Below are 24,848 nucleotides of genomic sequence, written 5' to 3' on the forward strand. Positions count from 1 at the left end.
AAATAAACTACCATGAATTCTATTTACTTTAGTAATTCATTTTGGGATTTAGAATTAAATCCCTGGTGACAACCTAATAATATATTATCAGTCCAACCACAAAAAATTTAACAAAGCCCAAGAAAGAGGCCCAAGAGGACTGCCCACTTGCTAATAATATCTCCTGTTTATTGGAAGTACATAAGGACAGGAAGTCAGTGGGCTCCTGCAAAATGTAATATATCATAAATGTATAGTGGACCTAGACATTGCTGATGTGATTTTTTCCAGCTCTGTTCAGAAACATACAAATCAGAATGAAGACATTGTTTTATGGGGGTAATACAAGGTTGGGGTTTGGCAAGGTGTGATTGGCAAGTAGGGGGCAAGAGTCAAGAATATAAAGTGTAGCAGTCCACCCCTAGCTATGGGCAAGGGAAACAGTTAGTATGCACAGAGTGGCTTAAAAGAGAGCATGCTCAGTCTTGAGCATGCTCAGTTTTGCACTTGGCTGGGAAAGCCTCTGACCCTTGACCCCAGCTTCCCCCAGGTTAGGCGGGAAAACAGGTTTCTTTGTGTTCACCTGGCTAAGAGAAACCACACCTATACCTTGTCATTAACCAATGATAATCATCCCTATGTATTGTGTATATTTGCATATAAAAGAGATTAAATACCGGGCCACAGCAAGCTCCGCCCTCTCTTCCCTCTCTTCCTCACTTGGATCTCAGCTCTCTCTGATGCCTGTCCTTGCTGGAGCTTGGCCTCTGGCCAAGCTCCATCTTTGATTCCTTTCCTTATCTACCTCTCCCACCTGGGACCTGGCCTTCGGCCAGGCACTCTCTTTTCTCTATCATGTCTCCGACCTGTGTGGTATTAAATTTGGATCTTGGGATGGGTATAAGCCTTCTGAGTAGTCCCCTGATCAGAGTTTTTGCTGTGGCTCCTTGATAATTAATTAAATTATTAATAATAATTAAATAAGGCCTGGATTTCTGACTCATTCCTGCCACCTCATATCTCTTAAGTTGGCTCCACCATCCCCCTCGCGGCATACAGAACTTCTATCCTTCCTCTATCTTCCTTCCTTGAGGCTTATTGCTGGATTGGGAAGCTTCATAAAGAAAATTGTAGAGTTGATCACATTCACAAAGAAGTGAATGTTGAAGTGATTGAAAAATTATTAAATTTTGAAAAGTCAGAGAAACCAATAAGAGAGGCCATGATGTCAGGCTGCAGCCAAAGATATTTATACAACAATAACAATAACCAAAAAACAGTGACAAAAGGAGGGAGCTATTATCATGTCTTTCAAGCAGTATTCCTCCACGGAAACATACTTCTATCGATGACAAGTAAAGAGCAAATGAATTTCATATTTCAAACAAATATTTTTATATTTTAAAATATTTTGTATACTTCTTTGATGTTAATTATCTTACTAAAATTACAGAGGCAGCCTAATGTAGTGGATAGAGGACTGATCATGAATTGGGAAGACCAGGTTTCAAGTTCTGGCTCTGATACAGACTAGCTATATGACAATGAGTAAACCAATTAAACTTTTAAGGCCACAGACATTTCTTTTAGACTTTAAGGAATAATTGCCATTGCACAGGGGAGGGCAGAATTTCCACATTGGTGAATTTTCTATCCTGATGAAATCACAACTATAACCCTAAAGCAAAACAAACCAAAATATATGAAGTAGACCTTTAAAATGTGGAGAGACAATAAAATAAACCAGAATGTGAAATCTATATTTCAAGAGACTCTAATTTAACTAAAAGGCATCTGGATTTTAATTACAAATAATTTTGTTATGAAACAAATTAGTATTCAATTATGCTTTGGTCAATAGAAAACTGAATCCAACAAAACCCATCTATAGTTAAATATCAGGAAAGAGGCCAAAAGTACAGCTTGAAATAGATGCCATTGTATGTATAACTTAAATTAAGCTCAAATGTGGCATTCTGATGGATGCATGATTTAATCCATATATATGCTCCTTCTAACAATCCACATCAAATCCCCTATATACCTTCTATGCTGTAGAAAGCAACAGTTAAAGACTATTGTGATTACATATTGATTATTTTTAATTCATCAACTATTCAGTGTTTACTAAAACATTTAATTCCTGTTACTTTGAGGCACCGATTTCTGCAGTTTATTACAGAAATTCCAAATCAAATATTATTTATAGACTTAAATTTAGTTAAATTAAATTAATACTTGTTAAATGCTTAATTTGGTAAGCTGTGCTTTGCACTGGGGATAGAAAGCTCCTCCCCCACCCCCAAAGTCCCTCTTCTACGAGAGTGGAATCCATCTTGCCAGGGATGGTATAACATGTATATTGCACGATTAGAGAATCCAAGAACAAGAGATAAGAACCTTAGTGAAGATGATCTTCAGAGGGAGAAACAGAAATGATTCTGACCTGGAATATACTATTGACCATAGGACAGAAAGGCAAAAACTGAGGATTTTAGAAAACATCAGAAGTCTGGTATACAGACAAGATAGATTATTGATGGTAGACTCTACCTTCTGACACTTATTAACTGGCAAAGTTGTTTAATCTTTCTGAGAGTACTTATCTGTAAAATGGCGGTAAGAAGAATATATGAAAAATTCTATACATATATATATATATATATATATATATATATATATATATATATATATAAAATGCCTGTATTTCCCAGGTTCATTTGTGGGCTCCAATTAATGCAATAATACACATATATCTTTTTGCCAACTTTGAAGTACTACATAAATGTTGGTTATTATTGTTTGACAATATCATCATCATCCTCAACTTTTCAGAAAGCAGGCTGGAAGCACATTAACTTTGTTTCTAAGTAGTTGCCAGTACTTCTAACTCCCATTTTAAAGGTACTTCAAGGCACTGACTGAATAGATCATCCATGAAAAACCTTATCCAAAGACACAGCTATTCATTGTTTTGGGACATGATCCCTGAACCAACAGCTTTTCAGTATTCCAAGTCAAAGACCCATTTATGCTATAGGGAAAGAACTTCTAAACTTTGGGGGTTGGACTAAGAGAACACTAAGGTCCCTTTTGGTTATGAAGTTTTATAATTCTTATTCATCTTTGTATTTCCATCCCTATTATCAAAAGTATATGAATGTGTTGCAACACATTACAATCATGGAATTATATAGGATGTACAGTGCCAAGATAGTTAAATTACAAGTGGAAAAAAGTATAGGCCAATCAGAGTGAACAGACTACATTCAAAGTCAAGAGAAAAAGAAGACCTTCAAATAAACTTTCTCATGAGCACTCAAAGCATGATCTTTGGGTAAAATGTTTCCTACAAATAACATATTTAAATGATTTCTTCTAGGTGTTGATTTCCTTGACACAAATATCCAGTTTCAGGATGAAGATTTTTCTGTGACTTGTTTTTGCCTTCTGTATTAGAATTAATTCTAAGAGTTGGTTGCAAAGGAGAGCATAAAGCTGGGCAATTGTGGTCACACAGCTAGAAAGTGTCTGAGGTCAGATTTTAACCTAGGTCCTCTTGACTCCAGACCTGGCTCTCCATCCACTGAGCCCCTAGCTGTCTCTAACTTGTTTTCAATATAAAGCTTCTCTTGTGTAACATTTCTGATAAATTAGAATGTCCATTCTCCATTGTAAAGCCTTTACCATATTCTGATAGTTATGGAATTTTTCCTTTCTGAGTTCTATAAAAATAGATATGAAAATGTGAGCATCAGCTGATTCTATCACACTCACTACACATACTTGGTGGATTGGCTCTCGTTGGCATTTTTATGGGAGGATATGGAAAGAGTTGCAAAGGGGGAAACAGATAAAAGCTACAGTGGGGGAGGGAGGGAACATTTTCAGTGATGAGATCATAGACCTATTGAAGTGCATCAGAATTGTTATAACCACCTAACTTTTAACACACACTTACTAGAGGTTTGATGAACATAGTTGTTAAATTCTATAATTTTCAACCTCAAATTCTATGCTTTTCATATACAGTTGAGGGAAAAAACTGTTGAAAATGTAGATATCATTAATAGTTAGCTGTATTTGTTCCTTTAGCTTAGAGAATATTGTTTTTTTAAGTTATATTGTAATCTTGAAATATAAAATATTACATTTTGCTCATTATCAATGATTTGATACTTAAATAAATTAATGGAAACCTTCCATGATTCTCTTATTCCCTTTCTTCAGATTCTTCGTACTTTATATTCACCCACCCAAATTGGTCTTCTCCCATTTGTTACTGAGCTTCAGTGAACAGGCAGAGATTATATACATCAATATGATTTAGCCATAATGCTCAATACTCTACTATGTTTCCTTCTCTCCCTCCTTCCTTCCTTCCTTCCTTCCTTCCTTCCTTCCTTCCTTCCTTCCTTCCTTCCTTCCTTCCTTCCTTCCTTCCTTCCTTCCTTCCTTCCTTCCTTCCTTCCTTCCTTTCTTCCTTTCTTTCTTTCTTCCTTTCTTCCTTCCTTTCTTTCTTCCTTTCTTTCTTTCTTCCTTCCTTCCTTCCTTCCTTCCTTCCTTCCTTCCTTCCTTCCTTCCTTCCTTCCTTCCTTCCTTCCTTCCTTCCTTCCTTCCTTCCTTCCTTCCTTCCTTCCTTCCTTCCTTCCTTCCTTCCTTCCTTTCTTCCTTTCTTTCTTTCTTCCTTTCTTCCTTCCTTTCTTTCTTCCTTTCTTTCTTCCTTCCTTCCTTCCTTCCTTTCTTTCTTTCTTTCTTTCTTTCTTTCTTTCTTTCTTTCTTTCTTTCTTTCTTTCTTTCTTTCTTTCTTTCTTTCTTTCTTTCTTTCTTTCTTTCTTTCTTTCTTTCTTTCTTTCTTTCTTTCTTTCTTTCTTTCTTTCTTTCTTTCTTTCTTTCTTTCTTTCTTTCTTTCTTTCTTTCTTTCTTTCTTTCTTTCTTCTTTCTTTCTTTCTTTCTTTCTTTTCTTTCTTTCTTTCTTTCTTTCCCAAATTTATCCATTGTTAAAGAGTTACTAAGTACAAGACACTATATCAAGTGGTTGAGATATAAAGATAAACTGAACTCAATTCTTGCGCTTAAGGTGTTTCAATGCAACTAGATAAACAAGGAAGATAGAACATATAGAAAAGTACACATGTGATATTTTGAGGTAGGAGAGTACTTTTTGAGGTAGTAGCCTGGGGCAACCAGGAAAACCTTAGTATAAATACTTTCTTTGGTAAAAATGAAGGTTAACTCTAAATTCTTATAATGCTTTCTTCTATTTGTTCCTCATTATCTGCTTATTTGAGTGAATATGAATATTTTATGGGTGTTTTAAACTATATACTAGCCAAATTTAACATAGTCTGTAAGTTTCCCTTTAAAACAGAGCTACATTAAAGTGGAATGGAACATAAAGAACAGAGACAAAGCATTGATTAGCTGAACCACAAGAAAGGGAGGGCATGGCAGGTGGCGCTTTATTTCTTTCACTAGGAAAATAAAGAAATTCAACTAATTAGGCACCCCTTCTTGGGGAGGTACTTTTTTCTTTTTTAAAACTCTTTACCTTCTGACCTGGAACCAACATCAGTTGTTGGTTCCAACGTAGAACAGCAGTAAGGGCTTGTCAACTGGGATTAAGTAACTTGCCCAGGGTCACACAGCTAGGAAGTATCTGAGACCAAATTTGAAACCAGGACTTGTCTCTGGGCCTGGCTTTTAATTCACTGAGATACCTAACTGCCCCTGGGCAGGTAGTTTTAAAAATGAATTGTTTTGTTTATAATGGTATTCTCAGATATTTATAGAAGTTTAAGGTCTTATAAATTATGAGAATATTAGTCCCAGTTCTGTAGCATTGAACCTTCCCTTTTATAAGAATATCTATTGAAGACTTTTAGTGAGATTAACATTTGGTGAGCATTAAAAATTACTCCACATGTATTGGGACTTTTTTATTGCATAAAAAGTAGAAAATGATTGCTCAATTAGGAAAGAAGTGCAATATTGAGAATGAAGAAACAGGTGTTCACATTCTGGTGTTGAGGAGGAAAAAAACAAAAAAACAAAAAAAATCACTGGAAAAATTTAAAGCATGAAAATGTGAGGAAATAGATGGCTAGATTGAAAAAAAGATTGAAATTCCAAACCAGCTACCCTAAAACACTGTGGAAGCAATAGACTTGTCTCCATTTCTAAAAACTAGAATGGAATGCCAATCAATCAATTAACAAGAATTTATTAAGTGTCTGTTATGTGACTGTCCCTGTACTAAGGCCTAGGATTCTATAGACATAAATAAAAGTCAAGTTTGTCCTCAAGAAGTTTACATTCTACTGGAAAAATTGAAATGTGTACATATAAGTAAGTACATACAAAATAACTACAAAGTCTGTGCTGTCCTCTTTTTTTTTCTTCCTCTTTGGTATCAACCCTTGTTAAATTTATTTGTTCTGATTTTTCCCATCCAAAGTGTATTTTCTTCAGCAGCTAAAACAGTAGCAGAATACAAATTGAAAATCACTTCCTTCTCTATGTCACCAATTATCATTTCATTTGTGGTGATCAGTAATTACATTCTTTCTTTGACCTTCTTTCCCCTGGTAGTTACAAAATCCTCTTTTGTTGTCCTTACTCTTGTTACCATCCTTATCACATATCACCTTATCACCTTTAAAGCACCCCTAACATTTTTCCTACAGTATTGTGCAATATTTTTCATACTCCATTACCTACCCTTGCTTTTATTTTCTCTTCATGTTATTATGGAATTTGAGATTGTTGGCAAGTTCCCTGGACATCCATAGCAGTACAGCATAGATTGTTTCTACAGATATTCTCCCTCGCCCCAGTTTTGAGTTATTTTCTCAGTTATGCCTTTGGCAATAAGTACAACATCTGGATGAATGAGAAGCTCTCCTTTTTGCCAAGGCAAACTCCTCCATTTATACCCAAGATATAAAACTTTCAATCTCCTCTGACACCTTGTTCCTTTAATTATTCCTTTTCTATAGCTGTGGGAAATAGCTACATTCTTGCCTGTTGTGCAATGAATTCATACCCTGGTCCATCCAAATAAAAGGGATTTCCAGAATCTGATATGTCAGTCATGCTTACAGTATGGTAGGTATGGAAAACAGAGAAGGCATTTATCTTGGAGGAAAGAATAAAATTAATAATTCATATTTATATATTAAAGCTTGTAGAATGTTTTTCTCACTACAACTCTATAAGATAGGTAGTATATTATCTCCATTTTAGGGATGAGAAAACTGAGGCTCTGTAGAGATTATGTGACATGTATAAGGTCACATTATTATGTGTCTGAGGTGGGATTAGTACCCAAGTTTCCAGACTCCAAGTATAATGATCATACCTGGCTCTAATCTACTTTTATAGCCTTACTACAAATTATTACAAACTCCCTTCGTGAATTTAAAGTCTAACCTTTTTGGTGACATGGAGCATTTGTGACTCAAAAGCCCCTCCTCACTTCTACCTCTTAAAATCTATAGTTTCATCTCAAGTGTTTCTTCTGCCTATTTTAATGTCTCTAGTCACAGAGTCTTCCCTTGAAGCTACTTTGCATTTATTTTGCTTATGTTCTGCATGTGGATATATGTAACTATGGGTATACATTGAGGCAAAAAGCTGATACAGCAGCTAGAGAGCTAGTCTGGAGTCAGAGAGACGTCTTCAGGAATTGAAATTTGGCCTCAGACACTAGCTGTGTGACTCCGAGCAAGTCACTTAACCCTATTTGCCTCAGGTCCTTCATCTGTAAAATGAGCTCAAGAAGGAATTGGCAAATTCTAATTCTAATTCTAATATCTTTGCCAATAAAACATCAGATGAGGCCACAGAGTTGGATTTAACTGAATAATGACTGAATACCAATGAACAAACATACACATACATACAAATATATATTGTTTCTGAGGGCAGTGGCTATTTCAATTTTCCCATTTTATTTTACACGCCCAGTACCTAGCACAGTGTAGCTGGCACTTGGGAAGTGCTTAAAAAGTATTTGTTAAATGATTGATCTATCTACTACATCGGTCTCATTTGCCTCTAGATTCTCCCTATAAATTTTGGGTCATTGGTGGGAACAAATAGTACCCTTGGACTGAGGTGCCTTTCATTTGATGGGACATGATGAAAATGAAAATTATCTAAGGAGATATGAAGTGAATAAATAATTTCAATTCTATTTTGAAGCATTCCTTTATTCTAGATCAGAAGAAACAGATTTTCTGACAGGAAGGAATATTTGATACTTTCAGGGTAAGTAAATTATTTCTTTTAGCATATTTATACACTACTACATAACAACATTCATTTTCTATTTTTATAGAGGCAGTCAAGGGCAATACCAGTTTAGAAAACCTTATGGAGGTGGTTTATGGAAAACTGTTAACAAATTGGCTCTGTAAAACAATGAAAAGAGAAGGGGGTGGGGTGGGGTGGGAACTTGACATGAGACCTACCTGAGATTAATCCAAAAATATTTACAAGTGAAACTAGAAAGAGGATGACAAACAGATTAAAACATGGAAAAGATCTGGGTCTGGTTTTTTATATAAAACTATTTTCATCTTTGGAATCATCACATTAGAACATATCAGCCCTCAATGCAGTTTATGAGTTAGTAAAAAAAAAGCGATAAAAATGCACATGGAAAGAGCCATTAGACCAGACAAAATTCCCAAAGAAGAAATTTGTGTTGAAAGCAGGCAGGCAATATAGCATATTGTCAATGATGAAGTGCCCAGGCTGTGATGTAAAACAGGGGTGTCAAACTCAAATAGAAATGTATCCTTGTGGTTACATATTGACTTAGAAAACCACAAATAAATATTATCTGTCATATTATATTTTTATTTATTTTGTTCAACATTTCCCAATTACATTTTAATGCATCTTCACTCACCTATGGGCTATGAATTGGGTAGGTCTGGTATAAAATATGTCATCCTGGAAATCCATCAATCAATATTTATTAAGTGCCTAATATGGGCTAGGCACTGTGCTAAGTACTGGGGCAACAAAAAAGAGGTAAAAGAAAAGTTTTGTCCTCAAAGAGCTAACAGTCTAATGGGGGAGACAACATGTAAATGAATACATATATGAAGCAGGCTATATACAGGATAAATAGGAAATAATTAACAGAAGTAAGGCACTGGTATTGAGAGGCCTGGGGAAAATTTCATATAGAATGTATAATTTTAGTTGGTACTTAAAGGGAGCCACAAAGGACAGTTGGCAGAGAAGAGGAAGGAATGTATTCCAGGGATAGGTGACAGTTACAGAAAATAACCAGAGTCAAGAGATGGAGTGTCTTGTTTGTGGAACAGTGAAGAGGTCAGTGTAGTTGCCTTGAAGAGTATAGTGGGGAATAATGTTTAAGAATAATGGAAAATTTGGAGGGGACTAGGCTATGAATTGTTTTGAATGAGAAATAAATACAGAATGTATTTGCTCTTGGAGGCAATAGGAAGCCCCTGGAATTTATTGAATATGGGGATGACATGCAAAATGAAAATCATTTTAGTGCCTGAATGGAGGATGGATTGGAGTTGTGACTGGAAAAAGGATGGCAGTTAAATAGATTAAGGAATAATGGATGTATGGCTTATTGATAGCATGTTAAAAGTTTTAGAAGATGATTTTTAGTTTGTTGGGTAGAAACTTTATGAAGGATTTATGAAAGGACTTGAACAAAAAATGTGGATTAGTTGCATTGGGAGTACTCACACTGATGATGTCATGGGTCAATTGAAATACTCAGCAGCATAGTATAGTAGAAAGTGGTTGTCCTTGGTATTGTAATGATGGGGAGTAGGAAAAAAGAACCGTTGGGGGAAAATGGAAGAGTTGAGAACTCTACAGTGCATGAGGCAGGAATAGCAATTGGGAACTGAAGAAAGACTTCTGGGAAATTCTCCTGAGGAGGGGGTCTTGGGTACAGAGACACAGAGGGGAGTAGAAGAGGAGCTGTTTCTCTGGGCCAGAAGGAAAACTAGGAGAGAGTGATATTCCAAAAACCCAGCAGGAAGAGAATATTCACAGTCGAGTAATTAAAGTGCAATTAGCTGTCAAAATATTCAGGGATTGACATACTGAATTTAGGGACTGAGTTGCTTGTTTCTATCTTTCTTTTCTGGGCTCTACTTGCCTTTGGGGGAATCTATTTTGCAGTAGATAGTGTAATGAAGAAAATAAAAGATAAAGCCTAAACCAACTAGTTTCAATAGTGGATTATTAATCTTTCTGTCCCTCACACTAGTTTTTGAAGATGCTTTGTCACTTTTCTGGATTAAGATAAAAATTTGTTCCTATCTGTTCCTTGGTTCAATTTCAGTTCTACAATGGTGCTTTCCATTGTAATGTGGTATAGTTTGGAAATCTTTCTGCCAGCATATTCAGGATCAGTTAGCATGTAAAATAAATTATGTATCATTCTATCTTTCATTTTAAGAACTGCTATGAATAGTAGTTAACTGAAATTGGAGGTAATTCATTCTAGGTCTTGAATATTGACTCTGCTTGGAAAATCCATGTGAATCAAAATCCAAAAGAAGGAATTGAGGGAATTATCAGCTAAGACTAAGGTTGAAAGCAAGAGACCAAAGTGGAAAAAAAAAGTATCCACAAGACAGATAAGCTCAGTAGAGAAGGAAAACCAAATGGAAGCTAGAGACTTCAATGAAACAAGATAGGGAGAGTTTATAAACAAAAGAGTCTAACTTTACAATATCATTAGCTGGACTGCTAGAGTTACTCAGCTAGTGCTATCTGTTAACTAGAAATGGGGAATGTGTGGGGATATAAAGGACTGATAGTGCAATCTTTAAGCTCTTGGTTCCCATCTGCTGGAGACAGAGAACAATTTTGATCTGATGAATTTGGGGCAGACAGGGTAATGGAAAGAACACTGGACTTGGGATCAAAGCATCTAGGTTCAAGTTTTGGCTCTGCTCATTACTTGCCAGGTAACCTTGGGCAAGTCACTTACATTTTATAAGCTTCTGTTTTCCAACCTGTAAAATTGGAATGATGATGTGTGTGCTCCTCTCAGATATTCTGTTTTAGCTTAAATTTTAGCTGGCTTGTGCTCCAAAATTCATTGCACTTGAGGGAAAGGAAGGTGATGCAGATTGATGCAGAAAAGTATGGGGACTTACAATAAAAGGGCTGAGTTGAACATGATGAAGAGAAGAGAGGAAATAATGCCTTGTTAGCAAAGCTAGGCAGTTGCCTTCTTCAACTGCTTGGGCCACACTTCAATAGTGGGAGAAACATCTTGCTCCTCTTGCCTCCATAACAGGGACAGACACAACTGAGGGAGAAGGTCCTGAGAAACGAGCTATAGTCATCTGGAAGCAAAGCCCAGTACTAGATTGCGCGTGCAGTCCATGTTATTTTCCAGGAGAGACTTGTAGGGTCTGAGTCACTCCATACTTAGTGAACGCTAGCCTACTAAAGTGGTTTTGTCCTCAGTAGAAAATCCTTGGGTAATCTTTCATACTATGCTTATAGTTTTATTTCTCTTCACAATATATCTTCAAGATAGAGATAAAAGCCCTTAAATATTTTAGAAGCAATGACAGTGAAAGCAGGTTGATTTTATTCTGGAAGTATTGCTTTTTGTACATTTAAGTTTAAGCTCTCTGACAAGGGAACATATTCATCCTTTTTGTATCATATGGAAAAACAGAGGACATAGCCTTCTGAAAATTTCTTCAAACTTGACGAAGGAAGGTGGTATTTTCAAATTAGTGTATGAAACAGTATGGTCTGAATGTTATTGAGTCAAATTAGTTTTCCACAAGAGCATTCAGGCTCAGGATGAAGCTAGTCTTTTTGATTGACTTCAACTGTATAACACTATCCTCTCAGGTCACCAGGCTATGTATAATTTTGAAAGTCCAATGCCACAAGATTATTTGCCTCCCTCAAGGTTCTTATTAGAATCAAAAAGTTAAAATGTCTGGACACCCCCTGCCCCCGGATATAAACAATAGCACATGAGAATAATATTGTGAATGGTAGAATGGTATTGAGGAAAAGCATTGGCCATGGTAGCAAGTCCTTGCTCTGACAATTATCATATGGAGGATTATGGGAAATTCTTTCCATAAAATGTGAGTTTCTGGTGGCCTGGGATTTTGTTTTTGTCTTTATATTTCCAGCACCCATCATAGTACTTTGCATAGTGCAGGTACCTAATAAATGTTGGGTCAATTAAATTAAATGGATGATTCTCAATGTTTTTCATTTGCAAACTCAGGATGGTAAAACTTGTACTACTTGCCTGAAAGGATTGTGAGAAAAGCTCTTTTGTAAAATGCAAACTGGTATAGGGAGTTGTTATATTAGTAAAAGTAATATATCAAAGACATGTTTCCTGAATGTACCATCAAAAATACATTAAAATAGCGATAGTTTCTTCAGTTCTCTCTAGTTATCAAGGATACACATTACTATCATGGATAACACATTTTTGTAGTACTTTTAGAGTGCTGTATAAATCAATGCTATGTAAGATCAGAAAAGGTAGTAGTAGGTCAGTCATGTAACTAGAGTGAAGGATAATATGTAGATAATTCAAGGGCTACATTTGTATCCATAAAATATTAAAAAACACACAAAGGAAAGTCTCTAGCACATACAGTAGAGTCTCTTTAGTGACTTTATAGAACGACATGAAGAGGTTGTTATCTGTACTGTTGAAAGAGGTTCCCACGTGATTGAGACCAATAGCTGATCAAGGCATAAAAAGCCAGGCTATTCCTTTATTAGTATCTTACAAAAAATTCTAGATTGTCTTTTTCAAAAAATCTACTAATTTGTACTTTCTGCTTACCTAAGATTGGGCTGACTTTTGGAAAAAGTGACCCTCTTGTGGCCAGGAGTAGTTCTGAAAGCAAAAAGTGACTTCAGTGGCCATGTTTCCACACAGTCTCTTTGTTTCTCTTCTGGCCTCAAATAGGCTTTTCTCCACTTTTTATGTATCTGATTTTCCTTGCTTTAAGACATACATATCTGATTGTTCTTTCCCCACATTTTTATCCCCGATTTAAAAGTTATTTTTTAAACCCCTTTGTAAAAGTTGGGCAGGTTGTGATCTGGATTGGTGAAAGGGGTCTGTCTTTACATGGTAGAGACCATGGACTCATCAATGTATAAGAAGCCAGAAAACTATTTCCTTATTAAAAGGAGTAAGTTGAAATGGAAAGGTAGGCAAAAAGTAAAATTGTCTCTATATAATTTAACAAATATATTCCATCTGACTGACTGGTTGACTATAACTAGAAAGAAAGATTTGGCAGCTTTCATCAGTATGACAGGATAAACATGGTTGGGGTGAGGATGTTAAAATTACTCAACCAGATTTAAATCACAAATTAGTTACTGCTCTAGCTATTTCTGTGACACATATACATCATTCCTTCCACTTTTTACATTTATGTTTAAATGATCAATTTTCAGAATTTGACTGACAGATTTAAATTCTTGGTCCTAAAAGATATAACATACACACATACAGCTATCCTTATTGCCTTTGAGAATCATGACAGAGACCCTATGTCTGTGCTTTTCTATGTTAGTCTTGCATAGACTAGAAAGAGACTCCTGCTGGATTGCTAATGGGCTCATCACTCTGAAGTGTGAAACCTATGGGCTCCTTGTGATCCAATTTCCAATTATTTCCAAACTTACCACACCATTTCACCTTCCAATTACGATTAGCATCCACTCCACGGCAACGGAACCTTGAGTTTCTTGACCTTGTTTTCCTCCAAAATCGATCCTAACCTCAATTAAGAAAATAGATGAAAGAAAAGAATACCTACAGGTTAGTCACATGTACAACACAACAGTAGATCAACTACTCAGTTAATTTCAGAACTTATGCATGATTTTCTTTTTGAGCACCTGAGAAAGGGGTTAGCAGAGTTAATTAAGCAATGTTGGATTAATAATCAAGAGATAGAGGTTCGACTCCTGGCTCTCCTATTAACTATCTCTGTGACTGGGCAAGTAACTTTACCTTTTCTGACCTCCTCTTTTAAATCAGGTAGTTGAATTTGACAATTCCTAAAGGCCTTTGGCTTCTAAAATTCTATAAACTAAGACTTATCCAGTGACCAGTGGAAAGACAAAATGACTTACATTGGTCCAGCTAAAATGGTATCCATCAACGTTAAAAACAGGCATAATGTAGAAATAGAGGTGATTTAACATTTTCCTTATGGCAGGATCACTTCGATATGTCTGAAGAACCTAAAAGCCAAAGAATAAATTTCTTTTACATTTTATTACTCCCTTCTTAGCTTCTTAGCTGCAGCTCAGTCATTCTTCTCCCCCCCCCCCCCCCACCCCTTGCATTCTTTTGGCGGTCATCCTTATGCCAACAATTCTTTTCAGCTCAGCTTATGAGGTTCCAGCTCATTCTCCATTCTCTAGTACTTTCTCTTTGATTCTCCTTTGTTTCCATTTCAAGGCCTTTGGCTGGAACGGATTTCTGTCCTCTCCACTTTCAGATGCTCACATCCCTGGATTCTGAATTGGACTGCTAGTTTATACAAAACTGATAGATTTGTGTGAGTTTTTGCTAACAATAAGAATAATCTTTGTTTGACATAATTTCACTTCATGCAGTAGTGTTAAAAGATTCCTAAATTGGCCAAATGTTTTTAATATTCATATTTATAATGCCCAACTTTTATTTATTCATTAGAGATATCTAGGCTTTGTTCAGTTTTTACCTCTGAAACCATCCAAGTTCCCTCCCCTCATGACTCACTAGAGAATTCTAGGCTCTCTGTGATTATTGAGTTAGGGATATGAGATACTCCTCTTGAAGTATTTGCTTATAATACAGTAAGTCAAAAAGAGATTGATTTACTTCATTCATCCTAACATTAGATTTTTGTCTCAGGCATAAAATTATTCCACTTTGCATCTATTGCTCTGCTTGGTTTCAACTCTGTGTAACAAGATGCCCCAACATGGCACTTGGTGTCTCCTCTTCACTCTCCTGTCTCCTTTTGTGTATTATTTTCCTTCAGTAGGTTGCAAGCCCATATTCAACTGTGTGACCCAGGGCAAGACACTTGATGCTATTTACCTCAGTTTCCTCATCTGTAAAATGAACTGGAGAAGAAAATGGCAAACCATGTCAAATATCTGTCAAGGAAACCCCAAATGGGATCATGATGAATTGGACATAACTGAAATGACTGAACAACAACAATAATTACAAAGAAGAATTGTGCTTCTGACCAAGAACAACTCCAATTGTTAATCCACTAGCTGATGCTATCAGGACCTAGGGCAAGCCTCATGGAGAACTAAGAGAATCACATCTGACTGCTATTATGTTCAACTGACATCCTGTACCCTTAATCACTAACATATCTATGTATTTTTTATGATCCTAGGAAAGATATATTTAGCACTATTGTGGTCAGAGTGTTTATTTGAACTGAATCTGGAATCTGAGGCAGGAGTTGCAATCGTGCTATCTGACAAAGCCAAAGCAAAAATAGACCTGATTAAAAGGGATAGGGAAGGTAATTATATTTTGTTAAAAGGGACTTTAGATAATGAGGAAATATCACTAATCAACATGTATGCACCAAATAGTATAGCACCCAAATTTCTAATGGAGAAACTAGGAGAATTGAAGGAAGAAATAGACAGTAAAACCATATTAGTGGGAGATTTGAACCAACCACCATCAAATTTAGATAAATCAAATCAAAAAATAAATAAGAAATAGGTAAAAGAAGTGAATGAAATGTTAGAAAAATTAGAGTTAATAGACATATGGAGAAAAATAAATAGGGACAAAAAGGAATACGCCTTCTTCTCAGCACCACATTGCACATTCAAAAAGATTGACCATACACTAGGTCACAGAAACATGGCATACAAATGCAGAAAAGCAGAAATAATAAATGCAAACTTTTCAGATCACAAGGAAAAATAATGATCAGTAAGGGTACATGGAAAATAAATAAAAAATTAATTGGAAATTAAATAATACGATACTCCAAAATCAGTTAGTTAGAGAACAAATCATAGAAACAATTAATAATTTCATCGAGAAAATGACAATGGTGAGACATCCTTTCAAACCTTTTGGGATTCAGCCAAAGCAGTAATCAGAGGTAAATTCATATCTCTGAGTGCATATATTAACAAACTAGGAGGGCAGAGATCAATTAATTGGAAATGAAAATAAAAAAAATTGAAAGCAAACAAATTAAAAGCCCCCAGAAGAAAACCAAATTAGAGATCCTAAAAATTAAGGGAGAAATTAATAAAATCGAAAGTGATAGAACTATTAAACTAATAAATAAGACTAGAAGCTGGTACTTTGAAAAAACAAACAAAATAGACAAAGTACTAGTCAATCTAATTAAAAAAAGGAAAGAAGAAAAGCAAATTAATAGCATCAAAGATGAAAAGGGGGACATTACCTCCAATGAAGAGGAAATTAAGGCAATCATTAAAACTTACTTTGCCCAATTATATGGCAATAAATATACCAATCTAGGTGATATGGACAAATATATACAAAAATACAAACTGCCTAGACTAACAGAAGAAGAAATAGAATTCTTAAATAATCCCATATCAGAAAATGAAGTCCAACAGGCCATCAAAGAACCCCCTAAGAAAAAATCCCCAGGGCCTGATGGATTCACAAGTGAATTCTATCAAACATTCAAAGAACAGTTAATCCTAATACTATACAAACTATTTGACATAATAAGCAAAGAGGGAGTTCTACCAAACTCCTTTTATGACACAAACATGGTACTGATTCCAAAACATCATAAAGTAGGATTTATACTAGGGATGCAGGGCTGGTTCAATATTAGGAAAACCATCCACATAATTGACCACATCAACAAGCAAACCAACAAAAATCACATGATTATTTCAATAGATGCAGAAAAAGCCTTTGACAAAATACAACACCCATTCCTATTAAAAACCCTAGGAAGCATAGGAATAGAAGAGTCATTACTAAAAATAATAAACAGCATATATCTAAAACCATCAGCTAATATCATTTGCAATGGGGATAAACTAGATGCATTCCCAATAAGATCAGGAGTGAAACAAGGATGCCCATTATCACCTCTATCATTTGACATTGTACTAGAAGCACTAGCTGTAGCAATTAGAGAAGAAAAAGAAATTGAAGGTATTAAAATAGGCAAGGAGGAGACCAAGTTATCACTCTTTGCGGATGACATGATGGTCTACTTAAAGAATCCTAGAGATTCAACCAAAAAGCTAATTGAAATAATCAACAACTTTAGCAAAGTTGCAGGATACAAAATAAACCCACCTAAGTCGTCAGCATTTCTATATATTTCCAACACAGCTCAGCAGCAAGAACTAGAAAGAGAAACCCCATTCAAAATCACCTTAGACAAAATAAAATACCTAGGAATCTAATCCCGAGACAAACACATAACTATATGAACACAACTACAAAACACTCTCCACACAACTAAAACTAGACTTGAGCAATTGGAAAAACATTAACTGCTCATGGGTAGGATGAGCTAACATAATAAAAATGACAATCCTTCCCAAATTAATTTACTTATTGAGTGCCAAACCCATTGAACTCCCAAAAAACTTTTTTACTGAATTAGAAAAAAACCATAAGAAAGTTCATTTGGAAGAACAAAGGATCAAGGATATCCAGGGAAATAATGAAAAAAAAATACAAAGGAAGGGGGCCTTGCAGTCCCAGATCTCAAACTATATTATAAAGCAGTGGTCATCAAAACAATTTGGTACTGGGTAAGAGACAGAAAGGAGGATCAGTGGAATAGACTTGGGCAAATGACCTCAGCAAGACAGTATATGATAAACCCAAAGATCCCAGCTTTTGGGACAAAAAATCCACTATTCAATAAAAACTGCTGTGAAAATTGGAAGGCAGTGTGGGAGAGATTAGGTTTGGTTCAACACCTCACACCCTATACCAAGATAAATTCAAAATGGGTGAATGAAAATGACTTGAACACAAGGAAGGAAACTATAAGTAAATTAGGCAAACACAGAATAGTATACGTCAGACCTTTGGGAAGGGAAAGACTTTAAAACCAAGCAAAACTTAGAAAGAGTCACAAAATGTAAAATAAATAATTTTGACTACATCAAATTAAAAAGCTTTTGTACAAACAAAACCAATGTAACTTAAATCAGAAGGGAAGCAACAAACTGGGAAACAATCTTCATAAAAACCTCTGACAAAGGTTTAATTACTCAAATTTACAAAGTGCTAAATCAATTATACAAAAAATCAAGCCATTCTCCAATTGATAAATGGGCAAGGGACATGAATAGCCAGTTTTCAGATAAAGAAATCAAAACTATTAATAAGCACATGAAAAAGTGTTCTAAATCTCTTATAATCAGAGAGATGCTAATCAAAACAACTCTGAGGTATCACCTCATACCTAGCAGATTGGCTAACATGACAGCAAAGGAAAGTAGTGAATTCTGGAGGTGATGTGGCAAAGTAGGGACATTAATTCATTGCTGGTGGGGTTGTGAATTGATCCAGCCATTCTGGAGGGCAATTTGGAACTATGCCCAAAGGGCGATAAAAGACTGTCTGCCCTTTGATCCAGCCATAGCACTGCTGGGTTTGTACCCCAAAGAGATAATAAGGAAAAAGACTTGTACAAGAATATTCATAGGTGCACTCTTTGTGGTGGCCAAAAACTGGAAAATGAGGGGATGCCCATCAATTGGAGAATGGCTGAACAAATTGTGGTATATGTTGGTGATGGAATACTATTGTGCTAAAAGGAATAATAAAGTGGAGGAATTCCATGGAGACTGGAACAACCTCCAGGAAGTGATGCAGAGCGAAAGGAGCAGAACCAGGAAAACATTGTACACAGAGACCGATACACTGTGGTACAATTGAATGTAATGGAATTCTCTATTGGTGTCAATACAATGTCCCTGAACAATCTGCAGGGATCTAGGAGAAAAAACACTATCCACAAGCAGAGGACAAACTGTGGGAGTAAAAACACTGAGGAAAAGCAACTGCTTGACTACAGGGGTTAAGGGGACAGGTCTGAGGAGAGACTCTAAATGAACACCCTAATGCAAATACCAACAACATGGAAATGGGTTTGAATCAAGATCACATGTGAAACCCAGTGGAATCGTGCATCAGCTATGGGGGGAGGGGGAGGGAAAAGAAAATGATCTTTGTCTCCAATGAATAATGTTTTGAAATGACCAAATAAAATATTGTTAAAAAAAGAAGGTATGGATATTTTAGTTACTTTATTAAATAAATTTCAAGATGTTTCTGATAAAAGCCAGACCAATTTATAGCTCCATAAAAACTATATTAGTTACTTCCTAGCTGTGTGACTCTGGCAAATCATTTAAACTCATTTGCCTAGTCCTTGCCTGTCCATCTTAGAGTTGTTACTAAGACAGAAAATAAAATTTAAAAGAAAAACAAACATATTAGTGGGTACCTGTCTTCCTGCAGCTCCTCCAACACTGATGATTTCCATTTTTGTCATCTTGGAAAACTTGCTGAGTTTTAGGCAAAACTTTCTAGCAATTTGGAGCAATTTTTCATATGGTTTTTAATAGCTGCAATGCTTAATTGGAAAATCTGTTCATCTCTTTTGACCACTTCTCCACTCAGGAATGATTCCTGGCCTTTATTTTTGAGCTAATTCACTATATATCTTGGATAGCAAACATACTTGATGATACTTGATGTCCCGCTGACATTTTCCTCAATTGCCAATTCCCTTTTTATTCTAGATATATTGATTTTATTTGTGCAAAAGTTTTTTAATGTTATGTACCCATCTTCCTTATCTTTCAGGATAATTTCTAACCATTGTTAAGTAAAGAATTCTTTCCATGGCCATTGTGAGAGTCATCTCTTTTTATTTTCCTCTGATTAAAAAAATTGACCTTTTATATTTAGTGTGTGTGTGTGTGTGTGTGTGTGTGTGTGTGTGTGTGTGTTGTGTGTGTGTGTATGCTCACTCACATAATGCCTAACTGCTGGCCAATTTTCCAGCAGCTCTTTTTAAATAGAGAGTCCTCTCCTAGATTATGTTCTTAGATTTATTAAACACTAGGCTATTGAGTTGTACGGTTCTATTTCTTGTTTATCTAGTCTGCTCCATGGATCTGCATTTCTATTTTTTATCCAGCACTAAAAAATTTTGTCACTACAGCTTTATGATACAATTTGATATCTAGAAGTATATCTCCTTCACTCCAACTTGATTTCAGAATTTCTCTTGAGTTTCTAGATCTTTTGTTCTTCTAAATGAATCCACTATCAGAGATATTGTCGAGTGAGATTTCTGTTCAGATACAGGTTGGATGAGATGACCTTGGAGACCACTTTTAGTTCTATGATTCTGTGACAAAGATCTCAGAAGAACTGAAATTGCTACTGATCTATTGGGCAATTGAAAATACATGCTGGGTAGAGGTAGGATATAGCATAATAAGCTTCTGCCCAAGAAATGAATGAAAAGACATCATTAAGGATTACTGGAGAAACAGGTGAGTAGGTTATCTAATGAAGGCTAGAGATAACAAATAAATAGCACAAGAGCTGGGCTTCTGTCCATGAATTATTAATGACCTAAAGGAAAGCCTACAGTGTGTTAAATAGTCTTCTTTAGAGGATTTGTTAATAAAAATGGGTAAGATTTGTTAATAAAAATGGGTAAGAAATGAACAGATCGAGAAGGTACAGAGCAATTGTGATCCCTGGTGGAGGGAACTCTCGTGCTGATAAGATCCATTGAAGATTCTTAGAATATAACTTTAATAAGAATAATATTAAAAAAGGATGATATGTCAGTTGATTCCAGATATATATTTTATTATAACTTCATATGTACTTATTTGTTCATTTGTTATGCTTGATTTAACTTGTACAAATCTACACAATAAAATTTCAAATGATAATGGTTTAATGAGTACTAAAACAGTATATAAGTAAATGTACATTCCGTATTACATTATTTATGGTTCTGCATCTAATCAATGTTTCTTGTATGCGCTTTTTCCCCCATACAATTATTCCCCCCTGTAGGGCTGGTGAATCATTGCTTGAAGTCCTGAATTCATTCTGGCATTAATAAGATGAGTCAACACACAGGTACATTCATTAATTTGGACCAAGAGAGCGGCACTTATGTACTTGAAAACCCCCATGTGGCTCTGAAGCAACTATCTGATAACTCCAAATTTTACAGATTTTATATACATTTAATCTCTTTGATCAGTCTGAGTTTCTCTTGTCTCCTACCTGATTTTCATAATAGGATGACATTTCAACTGGATAGCTGTACACACTCTGGCATTTGCTTTTTTGGTTGTTGTTAATGATTGAGGGTCAATCCCCTCTTGAGCCTTGCAAGGGGAAAATGTTCCAATAGGGATAGAGCAGACCAATGCTGATCTAACAGTCACCTTCCTTATTCTTTTCAATTAAGTAGTCAGAATATAGCTTCTTTTCTTTTTGAGTGAAGGGGAGAGAAGGAAGTAATTTAGATGTCCTGAAACTTTTCTTTGTATTCTCACTAGAGGGCCCCCACCTCTCTCAAGGATGGCTCCTGCCAGCAGTCACAAGCTCTACCAGAATTTATCTGGAACACAGTAACTTACAGAAATTTCCTCCCTAGAGGCAACTAGTGGTTCAATGTATAGAGTATTGGGCCTCGAGTCAGGAAGATCCAAGTTCAAATTCAATCAGTACCTAATTCCCAGGGTTGTTGTGAGGATCTAATGAGATAACATTTGTTAAAAAAGAGTTTAGCACAGGACCTGTCACATAGTGGGCACTATAAAAGTGCTTATTCCTTTCCTCTTCACATCTATTTCTAACCTGCTGCTGGATTTTTGTCCATTATCATTTTTTAAAAAATGATTTACTTTGGAATAAATAAGCTTTGTTTCTAGAAGACTTGTTAATGAGGGTATGCATCAATTCACTGTATCAGATTTTCCATTCTTACCAGGTCTGGGATGTATCCACCTTCTGTCTATCATATGGTATAAACATAGCCATATTATATATACTACACTTATTTTTATCAGTCTGCAAGTATTCTAACTGTTCTTCCTTTCTATGTAAACAGCATAGGAAAAATGAACTCAAAAACTACACGAGGAACGATATTCTCTTAGGTTTTTTCCTACTTTTATCTATGAGATTTAGGTTAGAGAAAGGAAACAATTTCTGATGAGAAAAGGTATGTGGTTATACTGGGATGCATAGCCAAGGACACTTGGTGTGAGGGCCTTGCCTGCATACCTTTAATAAAAAAATAAACTTCATTTCTCATAGATAATATTTATGTGTGGATCTTGGTTGGATAAAAATAAAGGACTGTAGGTTTTTGTTTATTTTGACTCTTCTAAATAGTAAAAAACCTTAGAAGCATTTCTTTTCTGATATAGAAGACACTGGCCATGCATAAATAGAAGAAGAGAGAACTGGGGGTCAAAGTATACCTATTTGTAAGTTTCAATGAGTAGTTTCTTACATGGAAATCTTAAGTAGTGATGACTTAAAGCTCATTATAAAAGCAATGCATCACATGCCTCAGTGTGGCAGTTACAAGGAATTGCACTCATCTGACTTCAACTTGTTTTAGAATTTTTATTTCACTGAAAAATGTTGCTATTTTAAGCTAAGGGGTATTAGAGAAGATTTTGAGTATTGTCTTGGGCTAGGTACTTTGTATGTCTTAAAGGAATGGGTGAGTTTAATTATGAAGTCAATTAACCTGTGGAAATAAAAACACCACCACTAAATACCATGTTCTAAATCTATCTTTTGGACAGCTAGATGGCTCAGGGGATAGAATGTTATCCCTGGAGTCAGGAAGACTCATCTTCCTGAGTTCAAATCTGGCTTTAGATACTTACCAGCTATGTGACCCTCGGCAAATCTCTTAATCTTGTCTGCCTCAGTTTTCTCATTTGGAAAATGAGCTGGAGAAGGAATGGCAAACCACTCCAGATTCGTTGCCAAGAAAGCCCCACATGGGGTCACAAAGAGGTATGGGGTTCACATAACTGAAACAATTAAACAACAACAAAATCTATCCTGGCTTTCTACTCACATAGTGGAAAATATTCGTTAAAAAGACCTGTGACTGTCAGCATGGGAAACTATTGGTATGGGAGTTTTCTTCACAAAAGCAGATAGCTTACTAAATCAAAGGCTGGTTGCTCTATTTTTTTTAAACCCTTACCATCCATCTTGAAGTCAATACTGTGTGTATTGGCTCCAAGGCAGAAGAGCAGTAAGGGTTAAGTAATTGGGGTTAAGTGACTTGCCCAGGATCACACAGCTGGGAAGTGTCTGAGGTCAGACTTGAACCCAGGACCTCCCATCTCTGGGCCTGACTCTCAATCCACTGAGCTACCCAGCTGTCCCCTGGTTGTTCTATTTTAGGGAGCTGTCCAAGGCACATAGACATTAAGCACCTTGCCCAGGTTGATAAGGGTGAGAGGAGGGATTTGGACCTGACTCTTCCTGACTTCAAGCCTAGACTTCTATTTACTACAACATACTTATAATGGAAAACATGTTAAGGGGAAAGAATAGCAAGAATTTTTTTTTGTTAAAATGGAAGAAGAGTATGGAACCCAGAATGTGAACCTTGATCTGTAGAAATCTTTATGGAGTTAAAGACAAATTTATTTCCCTTTTCTCATCATTCATACTGCTTTCTCATGGGAGAAAAAGGGAATTATTACCTTGAAGTCATGGTCAGATTCTGGAATATTGGGGCACTTTATGTTGATATGCAAACAACATAAATGTCATCTAAAGCAATTTTAAGATGAGAGATGCAGCTCTTTAAAAGGCCAGCTTTGGGAAGACTTTCCCTAGCTTCAATCTGTTCCCCTCCCCACCGAGAAACAAACATACTAAACCAGGTCTAAGAGACTAAGAAAATAATGAAGGATACACTAGAGGAAGAAAGCATGTTCTAGTGATAACCATAAGAAGAAACACAAATATCAAGGGCAACAATAGTCTTCATTGGAGTGAATTATTTAGGACACTAATGGTATATCCTTAGGAGTATTCAGGCTTACATGTGCCAAGGAAAGGATATAAAATTCAACACAGAAAAATTACTTTAGGATGGGAGGGAGGGAAGAGTTTTCAAGGGAATAGAGGGATAGATCTCAGTCTGTAAGAATTTTTATCACCCTGTAAGAAGCTCAGTGAATACTAAACTATAGTAAAATAATCACTTGACAATACCATGAAGAGATATGGGGAACTGCATATGAAAGGGAGAAGAGACAAACTAGATATTTCCTCTTTTAGTTGCAATCTATATTCTCAATGTATCAGATATCACACATATGATAGGGCAACCAAGGACCAGACGGAGAACAAAACCACCTTCAAATATCCATGTAAATAACACAAACTAACAGAGTTAATTTCTAACAAGTAAGCTGTTATTTCTTAAATAATTTAATTTATTATTTATTTAACAAAATTATTTAATTATTATTTTAAAAATTGAGTGAAGTTATTTTCTATTCTTCATATAATAGAGGAAGAATAGAGCTGGTTGAAAAGTAATGAATGAATGAATGAATGATGAGAAGTTATTAGTTATTTCCTTTGGTATTATCAGGTCACTAGGAGACATATTGAATAGAGTGGTTGGTCTTGAGTCATGAAGACTTATCTTTATGAGTTCAAATCTGGTCTCAGATACTTACTAGCTATGTGGCTCTGGGCAAGTTATATAATGCAACTCTTACCAGTGGCTCCAAGAATCTGTAGCTTGTGC

The 24,848-nt window shown here is 35.8% G+C and overlaps 1 protein-coding gene across 1 annotated transcript in view; it reads right to left on the reverse strand.

The window, feature by feature from the left end:
* The window catches only part of CPA6 (carboxypeptidase A6), a 364,762-nt gene that overhangs the window by 45,249 nt on the left and 294,665 nt on the right, over positions 1 to 24,848 (reverse strand). Inside the window, 2 exon segments of the mRNA XM_007487010.3 lie at positions 13,690 to 13,780; positions 14,143 to 14,253. Coding sequence (XP_007487072.2) covers positions 13,690 to 13,780; positions 14,143 to 14,253 — 202 coding nt within the window.

This window comes from Monodelphis domestica, chromosome 3 (genome assembly GCF_027887165.1).
Source record: "Monodelphis domestica isolate mMonDom1 chromosome 3, mMonDom1.pri, whole genome shotgun sequence".
Taxonomy (NCBI): Eukaryota; Metazoa; Chordata; class Mammalia; order Didelphimorphia; family Didelphidae; genus Monodelphis; species Monodelphis domestica.